We start from the raw sequence: 15,727 nt of genomic DNA on the forward strand, positions 1-15,727 counted from the left end.
ATGAGGTCTGGGTCGCCTCCACCAAAGACTTCCCTTCCGTATCTCTGGTTGGAAACCCGCGAGGACGTAAAGCTAATCGAGGATGAAGGCGGCGACACCACTCACCAGGCCCGTGACTGCCCTACCAAGGGTAACCCCACTTGCTACAACTGCGGCGGACAGGGCCACTTGAGCCGTGAATGCACCCAGCCCCAGCAGGAGAAGCCCTGCTACCGCTGCGGCAAGGTCGGCCACCTTTCTCGCGAGTGCCCTGAGAACCCCGCTGCCGGCATGGGCGGCGGCCAGGAGTGCTACAAGTGCGGTAAGGTTGGCCACATCGCCCGCAACTGCTCCCAGGGTGGCGGATACGGTGGCGGATACGGTGGCGGCTACGGCGGTGCCGGCGGTGCCTACGGCGCTCCCCGCGGCCAGACCTGCTACAGCTGCGGCGGTTACGGCCACATGAGCCGTGACTGCACCCAGGGCCAGAAGTGCTACAACTGTAAGCGTCCTTTGCAACTTGGTTGTCGAGTATCAACCGCTGACATACGACAGGCGGTGAGGTTGGTCACCTGAGCAGGGACTGCCCTTCTGAGACCTCTGCCGAGCGCGTCTGCTACAAGTGCAAGCAGCCCGGCCACGTCCAGGCTGCCTGCCCCAACTAAGCTATCCGCCTACTGATGACGAGGCTGGCGGACGCTTGAGATGGTGGCGTGCAACGAGAGGAAAACGGTTTTTGGTGGAAGCAGCGACTTGGACGACGAAAAGTCCTGCTACTCATGATTACGACCTCCTTTTTCTTACATCATCTTCTTGTATGATCTTTGGCTCTCCAGCTCAGATATCGGGTGCTGGGTTCTTTTCCTGAATCCGCACGAGCTGCTGCTTTTGCGTGCTTGCATTCTGCCAAAGCGGATTTGCCCATTGCTGGGCCTTTCGGATCGGGGAAAAAAATTGGCAGGGACACCTACAACGATAGGAACAAAAAAGTTGACTTTAAACAAAAGAAGATTGTATCGTGTGACGTGAAATTGTGAGAGAAGATGGTGTGCTGCTGAGCATGCACTGGGCGGGCAGACCTCGTGAGATGGGACGAGCTCGAATGCGGAGGGGTTCAGCCTCTTTAAATGGGTTCGGCCATATGGATGAGAAAAGCCGCACCTTGGTGTCGACATCGCGCTAGAAGGGACTACCTTGATGGTAGCCAGACTTCTGGAGCGCCTTTTACGCGTTCGACAAACATCATAGGTCTGGAATTTGGAAACAAATAGCTGTTCGTTCGCCATCGGATCAAATCATGCTTTGATTTCCTTCATTGGCTCGACAGAGCGGCATCGGGGCACGCAACCATCACAGTGACGGACACTTTCGACCCTGACCTAGTGTGCTGACTTGACGCTACTCGGTACCCCAGCAAACCGCTAATCAAGAAACATCTAAGCAAGCCAACAAACAGCCGTGATGGCTTCTAGCAGCTTCGCTCAGCCGGATAGCACATGGTAAGATGACAGCGTCCGGAACACGTCAATGTCAAACACAACCCATCTTGATACATTCTTCCGACGCCAAGTGAGCAAGAATGGAGGGCTTCCCGATTCTGATCCTTCATCAGCCGTTCCTACGAACCAGGGTCTTCGTTGCCGTAAGCCGCGCGTGCGCTGCGGGACCATGGATGGCTGAGTGCTAGAAAGCGCCACATCGAGATTTGACGCGGCTTGTCTGCTGTGTCGCAAGAGCACAGGTGTGAAGATGCAGGAACGCAGGGCTTGGGGAGTTTAGTTGTCGTTAGGCTTTTTGCTTGGCTTTAGGATTAGCATTATCAGGGTGTGGATGGTGCGACACGCGCGACTAAACGGTCAACAGCGCGGGATTTTGACGAGACGGAAGGACCATGGGGACGACGATGATGACGTTGCCGCTGCTCTGAAAATGGATTTTCTCTCGCAGACTCTCTCCTTTTCACCGCCGCCAGCCCCGCCGGTTGAAGCGGCTTCGGAGGCCGTTCGTCACAGTCAGCCCAACCTGAACCTGGAACCAAGGCCAAGTTTGCTTTTTCTGCGGGCGGGCCGGCGGTCCTCAGATTGCCGCCGTTGTTAAGGTTCTTTTGAGCTTATGCTTCAGGCCTTGGGAGCGTGTTTCGCGTCGTGCATAAAGACGAAACACGGCCGGCCTTGGACGCCAAAGAACGAGCATGAGTCGCCCGTCGCTCTCCAGGGGAGGATGGACGTTGACAGATGCCGCATCTGTGTGGGAGCCCCGCTGTGCTTGTCCGTAGCGAAACGAGCGCGTTGAACGTTTTCTTGGACGTGCCGCGTGGAGTGGCAGGGTCCAGGTGCCGGATCTCCGCTCATCATCGTCACTGAGGCTCCTCCTGGCGTCCACGAAACACGCCATTCTGCTCTCTAAACGCTTCTGCCTCGCAGCCACATGCCTGCCGGTAAGCCAATTGTGTGGAGATGCACGGAAGTGGCGGGCAATCCGCTTTGACTGGTGACGACGACACGGCCAGGTTTGGCGGCCGCCTTTTTTGCTTGATGGCCGTAGGGTCATGCGCAAATCAGCAGGGCCTTACTCTCTGTCGGCGCATAGGTTTCCTATATGAGGCCGCGGATCCTCATTTAATGATGGTCCCTGTAGACCACCCTTTGGTGCGGTAAGCTAGCGTACTGTCCTCGATACAAAAGCATTTCCCCTCATCAGCTGGTCTTGCGTGATTGTTCTGGCCTCTATTCCTTCCATACACTCATTACTATCTCTACTATGGCTTTCTTTTCCTTGCGGGCCGCTCCGCGCCTTCTCGCCGCAGCATTCGCTTTTTCCTCTTTGGCCGCGGCTGCTGACAATGCCACCGAGCCCTTGTCTACTTTCTATTCTGTAAGTGCAGTTGTGTCTCACTGTGTTGCAGGGTACTGACAGAAACTGTTTCAGCGCGCAGACTTGAACGCACCGGCTCTGGACTGTTCTCTTCAGAAGACTGACTCTGTCTCACCTGGTACAGATACCTTCCTTTTTGAGTTGATGGTCTGTGCTAACCAGTCTTCAAGGCTACATCTTCATTGCGCCATATGGCGCAAGCCAATCCGCCCCGTACATCTATGATAAGTCTTGCGTCAGTTGCTGCTGGTCTGAGTGTTTTCTTGTCAAACGGTTAACAGCTAGCAGAACCTTGTTTGGAGCGGCTATGGCATTGGCGGCGTCGAAGCCTCCCACAACCTCCAAGTCTGCAGCTACAATGGTGCCGACCACCTCTGCTTCATGCAGGGTAACCAGCTGCACGGTTATGCTCGTGGCCATGGCACGATCCTGGACAACACCTACACTATCGTCAAGTCCGTTGGTACTGGCGGCAACGCCCCTGCCGTGGATATGCACGAGTTCAACCTGATCGACGAGGGCAAGAGCGCTTTGGTCACTTCTTACCGCCAGTACCCTTATGATTTGAGCGAGTACAACATCACTGGTGGTGTTGGCTACGTCCTGGAGGGTATTTTCCAGGAGATCGAGGTCGACACTGGCAAGGTTCTTTTCGACTGGCACTCGTCCGACCACATTCCTCTGAACTACTCTTACGTCCTGCCTAACAGCTCTGACACTGCCGGCACTGGCTTGTCTCCCTCTGTGGCTTGGGATTATTTCCACATCAACGCCATTGACAAGTCTTCGTACTCGAACACTTACCTGATCTCTTCGCGCCACACTTCTTCCATCTACCAGCTCAACTCCACTGATGGCAGCATCATCTGGAAGCTCTCGGCCGGTGGACTCACCGACTTCGATTGCACCAACTTCGCTTTCTCTTACCAGCACGATGTGCGCTATGTTTCTGAGAACACGACTCACACTGTCATTTCTCTATTCGACAACGCCTCCAACAACTACAACCAGACCAGCGACGAATCTTCCGGCATGGTCATCTCCATCAACCACGACGAGAAGACGGCCACGCTCGTGTCTCAGTTCAAGGCGCCCGTCGACGGCGGTCTGCTCAGCAGCTCGCAGGGCAACATGCAGACGCTGCCCAACGGCGGCGCCTTCAACGGCTGGGGCTCCAACAACGCCATCACGGAGTACGCCGCCGATGGCACGCCCGTCCTGCACGCAACCTTCGGCAACTACCCGGTCATGAACTACCGCGCTTTCAGCTTCAACTGGACGGCCGCGCCAACAACCACTCCGGCTCTCTACGCCTACGCCAAGAACGCCACCGCCCCCACCGCGCTCTACGTCTCCTGGAACGGCGCCACCGAAGTCCGCACCTGGCGCTTCTTCGGCGGCGACAGCGCCGCTGCCGTCGAGAAGCAGATCGGTGAGACGGACAAGGGGGGCTTCGAGACCGGCTTCCAGACCGACGGCTTCAGTGCGTATGTTTATGCTGAGGCGCTGGATGCGGATGGCAAGAGCTTGGGCAAGTCGTCGGTTCTGCAGACGTTCGTCCCTAACGCTCTGTATGCGGATAGCTGCGATGATGTCTCCTGCCCGCAGGCGACGGGCTATTCGACTTGAGAGGCGTGCCTGTAGGCGAGGTGGCTTGGAAGTGCTATAGGTTTGAAGTGTAAGTTTTTGAGAAAATGGGTTCGTATGGAAATGAAAGAGGATGAGTATTTGGGAGGCATAAGATACCAATTTGTTGTGAGATTTATCGCAGTTGTGCGAGTAGTATTGTTTTTCTTCTACGTCTCTATTATTTTTTATTCATTGACAATGCCGTTTTCCAGTCTAGTTTTATGTACAGGTATCGGTTCTATGATATGTATATCGTTTTAGTTGTTTGAATGTGGTCATTGAGGTGAGTGATGGTGCCTTTAGTCAAGTTATTTTCTTTGACTGTGTATCCCCCTTTAGAACTCCACTTACAGAAGCGCAGAACTCAAATTCTTTCACAGCAGTAAAGCGAGCAAATCACCATGGCAAACTTTACATCAATCCTTAACTACGAAAAAATGGTCGCTTTACAGTCAAGACTGGTTGGAATGTTTGAGCTGGTCAGCAAATCCTGACCTTTGGAAGGCGTTCGTCAGTATACCCGGATAAGTTTGTACAGTCAATGCTAAGTTAGGATTGGTCAGAAGTTGCTGCCAGCTCAAACATCGTGGCCAGTTTGATTGTTCTGGTTTTCTGTGTGCGCTCCGCAAAGAACCATGGTTACCCATCCTATTACCGCAATCGCACAGTTAAAAAGATAACACGAACTCTCTTTCTCTTTCTCTCCCTCTTTTCATCAAACCGATCGCCATGGAGAGCCTCAGAGAATCATCCAACTTATGGCCCGCGCCCCCGCCAAACGCATCACCATTCTCTCGCCCCGACCTCAGTGATGGCACGACGACAAGAGATCAGCGTGCGCCTAGTGGACAGCACAAGGCTTCTTCGAGCAACAAGCGTCCCTCAGACCTACAGCTCTCCCCTCCCGCCAAGCGTGGCTTGATAGCATACAACAAATACATACCCGTTCGTCGAACAAAGTCCACCTCGCGACCAGCACAGGAGAGAAAACAACCCAAGATCCCGGAGCTGCCCGTAGAATTGTGGCTCATGATCGTGGAGTTCGCCACGGAGTCGGCCAACCCAAGGGAATTATGCCAGGCTTATATCAACCTGAAGAATCTCTCTATGGTAGAAAACATTCGTGCGGCCACCCAAACGGTTTTCATGAGGATGGTTCGCAAGGAGTTCAAGGTCAAATTCGACATGCTGAGTCCGCAGTACCTGTACCATCCTACCTGGCCACTTAATAACAACACGGAATTAGGCTCTGAGTTTGTTGGGTTCTCTGAGGACCAAACCCGTGTGGTACTCCGCTGCGTGGCTCCCGAAGGGCTCACTACGGGTGTATTCGGCAACACCGCCGAGGAAGAAAGAAAGGGGTGGATGGAAGATTGGGCGAACCTGACTATGAACGAGTGGAAAAACCATCTGCGCCAGTACCTTTCCGCACTTAAACAACCCAAAGACAGCCACCACATGCCTGCGCCTTATATCATCACATTTGGCTTGGCGCTCAACGACACGGAGCTTCCGGAACTAGAGTTCGACTTCGACAAGATGGATTTCTCCTTCAACTGGGCAGGTATGCTCGATAAGTTCCTTGAAGAGGAGCACTATGTTCGATCCCGCGTGCCGGACTACAAGGCCTATTCCCCTGGATATAACTATTTCGACATAATTGTGGACACCGAGGATGGTTTTTACCGTCAAGTTCGCCGCCTGCGCAACCTGAGCGAATATTTTAGTGGGAATGTTAACATGCCCCGGCATCAATGGGGTTTGCCCCTACCCCCTGGGGCGGCTGAGGGCGCTAATGACACGGTTCGGCGTCTCGATATACTGCGGCACAAACGGGGGGCCTTTCTCATGGAACGGGAACCTACTCGGTTCCCAAAATGGCTTGTTCGACAAACGCTTCCTTTTTATAGAAGCACATTTTATCCCTGGCCATAGGTCTGGTCTGAACAGGCAGAGCATAAAGTAGTGACGGCTTGGGCGATGCGGGCTTCGGTGTAGTTAGCAGCTTTATGGGGGTGAAATTGGTGGCATGAAGTAACCGTTTTTCTGAGAGAGTCATGATCCGGGTGGTTATACACAAGGAGATTTGTTTGAACAAAGGCATGGATAGCATAAGAGACAAACCTCAATAGGAGCCCGCCGCTGTATCACGGTCAAAGGTGTTTCCGCGAGACAATTACACAGGCTACACATATGTTGCACACACTCTTTCACGCTCATGCACCAAGAATCCAACACGTGGGAGCTCACTGGTTTTCACATGCACATGCTTAACACCAGGTCACGTGTCAGCCCTACCCGGTACCAAGCCTGCCTTTATCAAGGGTCCCATAACTCTTCCACCCAACCAACTCACCACCACCGCTCCTTCTCACTCAAAGCGCGCGCACCTCACCAACAGGCAGAGCACACGCACTCAACACAGTCAGCATGGTAGCACCGGCGGTTCTCTCTCCAGGCGAGGTGCGCCCCGACGTAGCAGCGCCCATCAAGCCAGAAGACGTCGAATACCAAGACAACTTCAGCATCCACCTGATCTGCGAAGACTGCCGCGAGATGCCGCCGAACCTGGTGGAGGAGTTCTCGAGCGGCGACACGGTGTGCGGGACATGCGGGCTGGTGCTGTCGGCGCGCGTCGTCGACACGCGCTCCGAATGGCGGACATTCAGCAACGACGACCAGAACGGCGACGACCCGTCGCGCGTGGGCGACGCGGCGAACCCGCTGCTCCACGGCCCGCAGCTCGAGACCAACATCTCGTTTGCGGACGGCAACAACGCGCGCAACAAGGAGCTGCGCGCCGCGCAGACCAAGTCCACCGCCGACAAGAGCAACAAGACGCTGCTGCAGGCGTACCGGCTCATCGGCGAAAAGTGCGACCAGTGGCAGCTGTCTAGCTCCATCACCGACACGGCCAAGCACATGTTCAAAATGGCCGACGACTCGCGCGCCTTCAAGAGCAAATCCGTCGACGCCATCGTCGCCGGCTGCATCTTCCTCTCCTGCCGGCAGAACAACAACCCGCGCTCCTTCCGCGAGCTGCACCACCTGACGGGCGTGCCCAAGAAGGACATCGGCCGCGTCTTCAAGCAGCTCGACAGCTTCTTCAACAAGCAGAACCGCACCGGCAACGCCCTCATCACCGGCGGCCAGGTCATCCCCGGCGACGCGTACAAGTCGCGCGAAGCGACGTCGGCCCCGGAGCTCTGCAGGCGCTACTGCAACGCGCTGGGCATGCGCGCCCGCCCCGTCATGCTGGCCCAGAGCCTCGCCGAGCGCATGGTCCAGCGCGGCTGCTTGGCCGGCCGCTCGCCTTTGTCCGCCTGCGCGGCGTGCATCTTCATGCTCAGCCACTTGATCGGCCAGCCCCTCTCGCCCAGAGACATTGCGCCGGTGGCGGGCGTGAGCGACGGCACCATCCGCACTGCTTACAAGCTGCTCTACAACTTCCGCGAAACCCTGCTCATCGAGGACGACTGGGCCAAGGAGAAGGGCCTCGATGTCTCCAAGCTGCCTGCGGTTTGAGCAGCCGTCTTCAGTCACTCGTTCTGTGCCCTCGCCTTCGCTGGCTGCCATGAGTATTCCAACATTTCATTCCTCCAGCCCTTCAGCACAATTAACCACTGCAAACAAGACAGACCCACGATACCCCGGATGCTTTTCGTCTTTCATCATACCATACCCCACCCCCAGCAACTAAAAAAACAACAAACAACACCAACAGCAACAATACCCCAAACAAACTTCTGGATTTTTTAATACGTAGCGGAGTGCACATGGCAGGGCGTCAACCCGGCGGCGGCGGTAATCTTTCTCTCCATGCATGGTACCATCCGGCGTCCTTTCGTTCCCTTCCCTCACACTGACCCCACAAAGCTACTACTACTGTGCGAGAGTGAGCACGACTGAATCTTCTTCCCAGCGGACGGACGGATTGCTAGCTAGCAAGCAAGCAAAGTAAGCGAACAAACAAACAAACAAACAAAGTAGGCAAGCAAGTAAGGAAGCAATCAAGCGAACATGCATGCAACATGATGCCGTACGTATATATAATGTGTGAATGTGAGTATGAGTGTGAGTGTGAGTGTGAGTGTGAGAAAATCCGGGGAAGAAAAAGGAAAGAGGTAAGTAAGGTAGGTAGAAAGGAGTAAGAGTAAGAGGAATTTTAAGAAAGAGTGAAGAAGAACGCCAACCGCGCCGATGAGCCAAGTCCCCCATCCATCCGCCCATCCATCCATCCATCCACCCCCTTCGCGCCTGCCTGCCTGTCTGACTACCCGACTGCCTCGCCTTCCTTGCCAACAATGCCATGCTGCCATGCTGCCATGCTGCCATGCTGCCATGCTGCAATGCTCCATCAAAACAGAGAGTATCCGCCCACTCGCCCACACCAACCACCCCAGTCCAGCTCCCAGCTCCCAGCTCCCACCCAACTCACCGATCCCACGGCCTCTGCGACCCACTACTCGCGCCCAAGCCCGCCACGCCCCCACCAGCCGCGCCCGGAAACGCGCCGGGCGTCCCCGCGCCACCACCAGCAGCATGCTGTTCGGCACCCTGGCCCTGGCCCACGCCCGCACCACCACTAGCAGACTGCTGCCCCAACCCCATAGCAGCAGCTGCAGCAGGAGGCGGCGGCAGCCCATCGAGCAACTTAGCCAGCTGCTCGACAGCCGTCTTAGCGCGCTCGCGGACATCGAGCTCGGCGTCGCCCAAGCACGCGCGCACGCGCTCCTCAATGCCCAGCTTGCGCAGCTCCTGGGCGCGCAGCCGCGCGCCCGCGCGGTCGCTGTCGTCCTCGATCCAGGTGAGGTTGTTGATGAGCCAGACGCAGGCGACGCGGATGCGGCGGTCCGGGTGCCCGAACAGCGGCACCAGGTGCTGCATCAGCGGCGTTTGACTGAGGATGAGCTGGCGGTGCGCCGGGGGCCCGTTGGCCACGTGCACGGCGATGAAGGCGGTGCCGAGGAGGATTTCGGGCGGCGCGAGGTACGTGTATGCGTTTGAGGAGGTGGTGTTGGTGGCCGTGGTGGCGCCGGCGCCCGCGGAGCTGGTCGATGTCGGGTCGGGCGAGGACGAGGCCGAGGCGCGCAGCAGCGCTGCGTCCCGTGAGGCGGCGGTTGGGCCGGGGTTGCGTGGTCGCAGTTTCGCGGTTAGGATCTCGAAGAAGCGGTCGCGGCCGAAGGCTTGCAGGACGTGGTCGATCATGACGCCAGGGTCGGTGCCGGGCTCGGCCATGATGAGGTTGCGGATGAAGTCGAGGGCTTGCTCTTGGATGCGCAGCTCGTCTTGTTGTGCCTTGATGGCCGGGTTCGTCTCCGCTTCCCTGATGGTCCGCAGTCGTGCTTTCATCCGCGCAGCTGCTGTCTCCTGCGTGCTTCGTGGCCGTAAAAGCCCTATGCTGTCGGCCATGACGTCGTCCTCGTCTCCGGAGATACCAGACCCGTTGTCGATGTCCATGCTTGGTTCTTCTACTGCGTTCAAGATATCGACCTGCTCGTGTGCGGCATTAGGAGTGCTCATGCCGAGGGGCGTTGCCGGCCCAGAGACCTAAGGCAAGGGTTAAAGGGTTGGACTTTAATTGAACTCCCATCCGCTTCGGCGGAGGTGAGCAAGCCAAGTTACTTACAGTCTGGATCAGCCATCCCGTCCCAAGCTCTTCCAATGCAGTCATCTTGATTTCGTTATCCGCCTGAAGAACAAGATGCTTCAGTGCCCACATAGACGTCAAACGGAGCTCGGTGTCCGCTGACGACGCGTGTTCGCATAAAGTCTTTAAAGCTCCGGCCTCGATAAGGTCCTAAGGACGAGAAGACGCTGTGTTAAATCAATGTATCCAAGTCCAGATCGTAGACAAACTCACCTCTCTCATGGGGCTAAACTGTAGCAGCAGATTGCAAAGCACATCAGTCGCCGCCTTGCAAACCTCAAGATTAGGGTGCTTGAGGAGTTTGTAGATGGGCTTTCCGATGCCATAATCCATCATGCTCGTTCGCAGCACGCTGACAGACCTCGACATGGACCTTGCAGCTCGGCAGGCGGCCCTGAGCACCACGACCGGGTTGCCGTCTTTTGTGCCATTAGAGACATTACCACGCGCAAATACATCTTCGTCTTTTTGCTCGTATGCCACGAGCGAGTCGGCTATGCACGCAACAGCCCCCGCCTCGATGATGATCTTCCGGTGAGAATCCTCCTTGTGAGCCACGGCCGCCAGTGCCAACAGTGAGGCCTCCCTGCACTTCAACACGTTCAACATCTCCATGGGCACACCTGCGCTGCCAAGCATATCGGATCTCTCCTCGCCTTCGAGGCTCTCATCGACGGCTTCCGCGCTCAAAGGTGTAGGCGACCATCGCTTCTGCCGCGACGGCTGCGGCACGGCTTCGAACGTCTTCTTGAGGATCTGGCAGACCTTTTTGATTACATTAGCGTCATTTGCAGACTTTTGAAGAATCGGGCTGTGCTCGAGGAACTTGGCTAATTGCCGCAGCGCGTCTGGCAGCAAGTCCGAGCCCTGTAAATCCGGCTTGCCGTTGGAGCTGCCATTTCCGTCTCCAGAGCTGGCCTCGTCGACCATTTTTGCCAATAAAGGCACAATGAGGATGGAGAGTAACCGGTATTGTCCCTCTCTCGAATGTTCTGACGGGCGTTCACTGATGTGGTTTTCCGCGTCCGCCATGAGTATCTCCAACAAGCGCATGAAAGTCAGTTGCTCTTTTCCATGTGCCTCCCTTGTCTTGCGTATGAGCCAGGCGTATATCGGACTCTCGTACTCCTCGCCCGTGATGTATTGCGCGTTTGCCTGTGACTGAATGTCGGCGAAACTCGATATCCGGGACATTTCGCTGGGAGCTGACAAAGATCCAAGGGCGGGGAAGGCTCTCGAAAAGTTACTTTCCTTTCCTTGGGCTGGCTGTAGCTGAGGGAGTAACATCTCAGCAGCATGGACAGCGTGCGGACGCCGAGGGCTCGTCAACATGGCCTGCTTCTCATCGGGGCCCAAAAGTCGAAGGCCAGGGAACACCGCCACTATTGCCGGAGAGGAGAGGAACACGGCTATCCTGTAATTCGAGGGAGATATGATGGTAGATATGGCTTCGACGACCGCCAAAAATTCTTTTTGCCTCGGAGCAGGTGGAAGGCTGGCAATATACGAAGCATCTGAACCTGGCCTGACATAGCCCTCTGATACAGCATAAGATGCAAAGCGCGCTGCGAGACTGTCCAAAACTCCAGACTTGACCAAGAAAGACTTGTGGCTCTCTTCCCGACAGGTCTTGGATATGAGTGAAGCCGCCAACCCCACCTGCTCCAGCGTAATCCACGAATTCGATCGCTGAGCGATAATCTCCAAGAGGCTGTCCCCTTCCGGCTTATAGTACAGTTCCCTTGCTATCCTCGCCGACGTGGAGTTGGGGAATGGGTCTGTACTGGTGGCGCTGCTCAGCGCTATGAGGGTACGTAGGGTGGCTGTCAGAAGCTTTGGGGGCGCTTCAGCGGGAGACAAGGCGCCCAGAAGCGGTTGGAGAAGGCCTCCGGCAAGGATGGGCGTCACGAACGGTGCTCCGCCTGCATCAGACACACGCAAATTGTCAGCCAAGCCAGTCTGACGCGACGCACTAGGGCCAAGCAGTCAGTAACATACCGTGGGCCAAGCTCTCCACGATGAAGGTAGCCTGCAAGCGCATATCGTCCTCCTGCGCCTGTTCCGCATTCTGCGCCGCAGCGGCACCGCCGTTCGACTGGCGCTGACGCCTCTTGCCCGACGCCTTCACATTTGCCTGCAGGACGCGCGCCAGGTGCGCTACAATACCGCGGCGGACGGCCAGCTCTTTCCTCTGGTCGTGGCCGACTATGAAGTTTTTCAGCTGCTTCAGGGCGGCGACCTGGGCGTCGGCGGAGGTAGGGTTGCGGAGCTCGTCGAGCCCCGCAGGCGAAGGGGCGCGCGTCATTGTGCGAGGGTCGGGGGGCGGTGGAGGGGCAGCGGGAAGCGGCGGATTGAGGCGGGGTCTGGTCGGGAAGGACTCGAGGCTAGGGCGTGTCTGGCGGGATAGTCGGTGCGGAGTTGCGGAGGAGGGTGGGCAGCTCTCAGGCGGATACGCTGAAAAAAGATTAACAGGCCATCGGACGACGGTGGATTAGAGCTCCAGGCAGCTGCACGGCCTCTTGACGCTGCGTGCTTGATGCGACGGGTTGTTGGGAGGAAGGTGCGTGGGAGCTCTCACTGTTCTCTCTCTTGGAGACGTGACGTTGTTGCCTCTCGAGAGCCGCCGAGAAAGCGCCAATCCAGCTATTTTGTACATATAAACGTCCATTCGAAATATCACTCGGTCAGAATATTACTCTACACCTACAAATATCCAGCTTTCCATTCTCCCCCGGTCATGAACTACCTACATACGCTCAAACTCCCCCAAAGACACACAAAGACATCAACCGCCCGGGGTATTATTGGCCCAGTCCTCATTTGCGCCAGAAGCCTGCCTTTCTTTCCTTTCGCTAGTCTTCGTCCCTTTCTCCCGGCACCCCTCCCTCCGTCACTATGACTACACTCACGCACGCTGCATACGCCTCCCTGATCGCACACGCCATGCACGTCTCTTTGATGTTGGCCACGACGGCGCTGTGCCCGTTGTGCGCGCACCATGCCCGGGCAAACACCTCGTTGTCGCTGACGCCCAACGCCTCAATTGCCAGCACGCGGTCTATATGCGCGTGCGCCGCATCTGCCGCTATCGACGTTTGAGAGAGCGTCCGGGACGATGTGGGCGATGAGCGATTAGACGAAGATTGGCGTGGTGGTCGCGGGCCCCATTCGTGGATGTCGACGAGTCCATCATCGACGCGTATGCTCTTATAACGGTAGTCGAAAAATAGGACTGATTGTAAAACGTATTAGTCTAAAAGTCCCCGCGGTAATTCTAGTAAATGGATCGGTGCCTACCGTGTGGTCCCCCTTGACAGGGATAGGCCGAGATGAAATCAACGTCGTACTTCAATCTCATCGGCCAGCTATCCCCACCGCAAGCGAAAACAATCGCGGCATCAAACAGCAGAGGCGCTTCGGAACCATGCTTTGAGGGCTGCTGGTCCTTAACAGGCGCGAAGCTCAGCTTCTCTACACGGATGTCATTGGTAACATCCTCCATATCCGGAACCAACAATTCGTAGTCGTTGACGGGATAATCTGCCTCCTCGGGCCCCAAAGGATGCGTTCGTTCCTTCATAGTCTCCACGTCTAACGCTGTCAGTTTGTACCCTGGCGTCTTAATTTGCCTGATCTTGACGCATTCTGTCCGTTTGAGATCTGGGCTGTAGTTGCACGGCCCAATCCAACCAGCTACTTGGTTGACGCCCTTTGAAGCCCCCAGAACTTTACCCACTATGCACCGGTGGGACCAGTAAGTGTTAGCTTTGTACTGGAAGCCCGATGACGGTACAACGTGCGTAAGATATTTGAGCGAGGGGCCGGTATCCTTGTCGCAGTCGATCAGCGAATTCATCAGCAGCCAAGGCAGAGTCGGTCCAGGAAGAACGACGCCAGTAAACCAAGACATGGCATCCGCAGAACGGTCCTCGACTGCTTTTTCGTATCTGCTCTTTTCTTCCAAAATGTAGTTGACCTCTGCCAGATTAGGCCATTTCAGGACCTGCGCAAAGACTTTTAGAGCCTCCTTTTGCCGCTTCTTTTTCCTGAGCTCGAAGCTGAAAACACTCTGATTCGAAGATGTTCTTGATTTCATAATTGACATGTTCTCGAGCCACTTCTGCGCCACAGCCAGATCCCAAAGGACCTTGGGTGGCAGCTTCTGCAGGAGTTGCCTCTTCGCCTTCTCGCCATGAATGTCAAGGTGGACTCTCAGATAGAGCTCGACGGAGAGAAGCAGCTGATGGAAGAAGTTTTGTTTCCTCACGTGGTCGTTCGTCTCGAAAAACTTGGCCACGACCTGGTTTTTTGGCTGACTGAAATCGACCCAGTCCGGACTCGTAAGGATGATGATGAGGTCTGTCATCTGCCTCTCTATTCCGATATGGGGCTCATCGTTCATGTCAGGGTCGTCCAGCAGGTTGTTGTATAGATAGATATAGAGCTCCTCAGGTGCCTGTGAGTCTCCGTTAGAGAACCTAGCCAAACCTACTCTGGAGAGGACGGGTGTGACCAACATCGTCCTCAAAGCCTCTCTCCAAATCCCGCAGCCGGTCCAGTATATGCAGCAGCTTAATCTTCCGTGGCTTGACCTCAGCTCCATACTTCAACGTCGGCTGGATGCTGCCCGACTTGCTCACGCGATAATTCAAAGTCGTCGTCCCCGGTCGCCTCCCGAAGCAGTATGCCATGCAAGGCTGTTCTAGCGCGACCCACGGGTATGCGCTGTCCGCCGGCCCGGTCAAGGTCAATGAGCTGTCCTTGAAGGCCTCGTGCTGATGCAGGCACCGATCGTTCCTCCCCGAGTGTTCGTTCTCCATGACGGCGTAGAATCGATAGTGACCTGGCGGCGCGGCCGGCGCGTCGTCTAAAAAGCCCTTGAAGGTGGAAGCTCCGGCGCACACAATGTCTTCGGCTTCGGCGAGGTCCATCGCCGAGTCCAGGGTGTAATCGTCCGGGGGCCATTCTTTCTCTCCCTCAAACGAGTCAACGGAGCCTTCGGGCGGGAGCGAGGGCGTCGCGTAGGGCAGCGAGCCGTTCTGTTTGTGGCGGACGGGCAGCGCCCACTCGTCCGGATTCATGAGGGACGTTGGGTCGGAAAAGTTGCGCTTGGCGGGTGGCTGTGTGCGTGCTCGGTCGACGGCCGTGGGCTGGCGAGAGCGAGGGTGTTAGCTCTTGTTTGCGAGGGTGGAGGATTGGAGGGCTTGGTACCGGCGCGTAGTGAGGTGCGGCCCATTGCGCAGCTGGAGATCCATAGCGGGGTCCCCAGTGGTCTAAGTCACCATTCATGATATCTTCATATCGGGCCCCAAAAGCATCTGGCGGTCTGCACGAGCAGCTGGGCGTCGTCGTCAGCGGTTGAGTCATTGCGGACAGCATGTCAAATGGTGCGCGCCATGGTGCGGGACGGGCCTCGAAGGAAGAGACGGCGGCTCCTCTACGCGCGTGTACGAGGTACTCACGCTCATTTCACTCTCGCGGACCGGGAAATGGCTGGCCAAGCAGAGCCGTCCGCGTCGCTGGGGCAGGAGGGCGGCTGGAAGGAGGATTCGAAGTCGAGACTAACTGATACGGCTTCCTCGAATGGCGTCAGGA

General features: G+C 56.3%; 5 protein-coding genes across 5 annotated transcripts; 3 read left to right on the forward strand and 2 right to left on the reverse strand.

Moving 5' to 3' along the window:
• Positions 1-2,739: 2,739 nt before the first annotated feature.
• Positions 2,740-4,482, forward strand: K452DRAFT_294621 (uncharacterized protein; the record flags this gene model as incomplete). Its single annotated transcript, XM_033541717.1, has 4 exons — positions 2,740-2,853; positions 2,908-2,971; positions 3,024-3,088; positions 3,142-4,482. 4 exons carry the CDS (start codon positions 2,740-2,742, stop codon positions 4,480-4,482), a joined length of 1,584 nt encoding a protein of 527 aa, XP_033401721.1.
• A 362-nt stretch (positions 4,483-4,844) lies between these two features.
• Positions 4,845-6,672, forward strand: K452DRAFT_104604 (uncharacterized protein). Its single transcript, XM_033534957.1, has 3 exons — positions 4,845-4,961; positions 5,046-5,674; positions 5,729-6,672. The coding sequence occupies exons 2-3, from the start codon at positions 5,212-5,214 to the stop codon at positions 6,415-6,417; spliced, it is 1,152 nt and encodes a 383-aa protein (XP_033401722.1). The 5' UTR covers positions 4,845-4,961; positions 5,046-5,211; the 3' UTR covers positions 6,418-6,672.
• Positions 6,673-6,912: 240 nt separating this feature from the next.
• K452DRAFT_263477 (uncharacterized protein) lies at positions 6,913-8,007 on the forward strand (the record flags this gene model as incomplete). Its single annotated transcript, XM_033538647.1, has 1 exon — positions 6,913-8,007. The coding sequence occupies one exon, from the start codon at positions 6,913-6,915 to the stop codon at positions 8,005-8,007; it is 1,095 nt and encodes a 364-aa protein (XP_033401723.1).
• Positions 8,008-8,916: 909 nt separating this feature from the next.
• On the reverse strand, positions 8,917-12,437 carry K452DRAFT_294623 (uncharacterized protein; the record flags this gene model as incomplete). The annotated part of the gene is made up of 4 exons (XM_033541718.1): positions 8,917-10,032; positions 10,112-10,282; positions 10,346-12,054; positions 12,131-12,437. 4 exons carry the CDS (start codon positions 12,435-12,437, stop codon positions 8,917-8,919), a joined length of 3,303 nt encoding a protein of 1,100 aa, XP_033401724.1.
• Positions 12,438-12,793: 356 nt separating this feature from the next.
• Positions 12,794-15,676, reverse strand: K452DRAFT_348667 (uncharacterized protein). The gene is made up of 4 exons (XM_033545550.1): positions 15,344-15,676; positions 14,650-15,282; positions 13,430-14,588; positions 12,794-13,364 (listed from the first exon to the last, which is right to left on the reverse strand). Exons 1-4 carry the CDS (start codon positions 15,509-15,511, stop codon positions 12,985-12,987), a joined length of 2,340 nt encoding a protein of 779 aa, XP_033401725.1. The 5' UTR covers positions 15,512-15,676; the 3' UTR covers positions 12,794-12,984.
• Between the last annotated feature and the right edge of the window lie 51 nt (positions 15,677-15,727).

The sequence above is a fragment of the Aplosporella prunicola genome (genome assembly GCF_010093885.1).
Source record: "Aplosporella prunicola CBS 121167 unplaced genomic scaffold K452scaffold_3, whole genome shotgun sequence".
Lineage (NCBI taxonomy): Eukaryota > Fungi > Ascomycota > Dothideomycetes > Botryosphaeriales > Aplosporellaceae > Aplosporella > Aplosporella prunicola.

Coding starts and splice junctions, on each gene's coding strand:
- K452DRAFT_104604 (XM_033534957.1), top strand. CDS start 5,212: ATGGAGAGCCTCAGAGAATCATCCAACTTATGGCCCGCGCCCCCGCCA. Junction 5,675..5,728: donor GGTCAAATTCGACATGCTGA/GTCCGCAGTACC, acceptor ACACGGAATTAG/GCTCTGAGTTTGTTGGGTTC.
- K452DRAFT_348667 (XM_033545550.1), bottom strand. CDS start 15,511: ATGCTGTCCGCAATGACTCAACCGCTGACGACGACGCCCAGCTGCTCG. Junction 15,283..15,343: donor CCGCACCTCACTACGCGCCG/GTACCAAGCCCT, acceptor CGCTCTCGCCAG/CCCACGGCCGTCGACCGAGC. Junction 13,365..13,429: donor CTGTCAAGGGGGACCACACG/GTAGGCACCGAT, acceptor TTTTACAATCAG/TCCTATTTTTCGACTACCGT.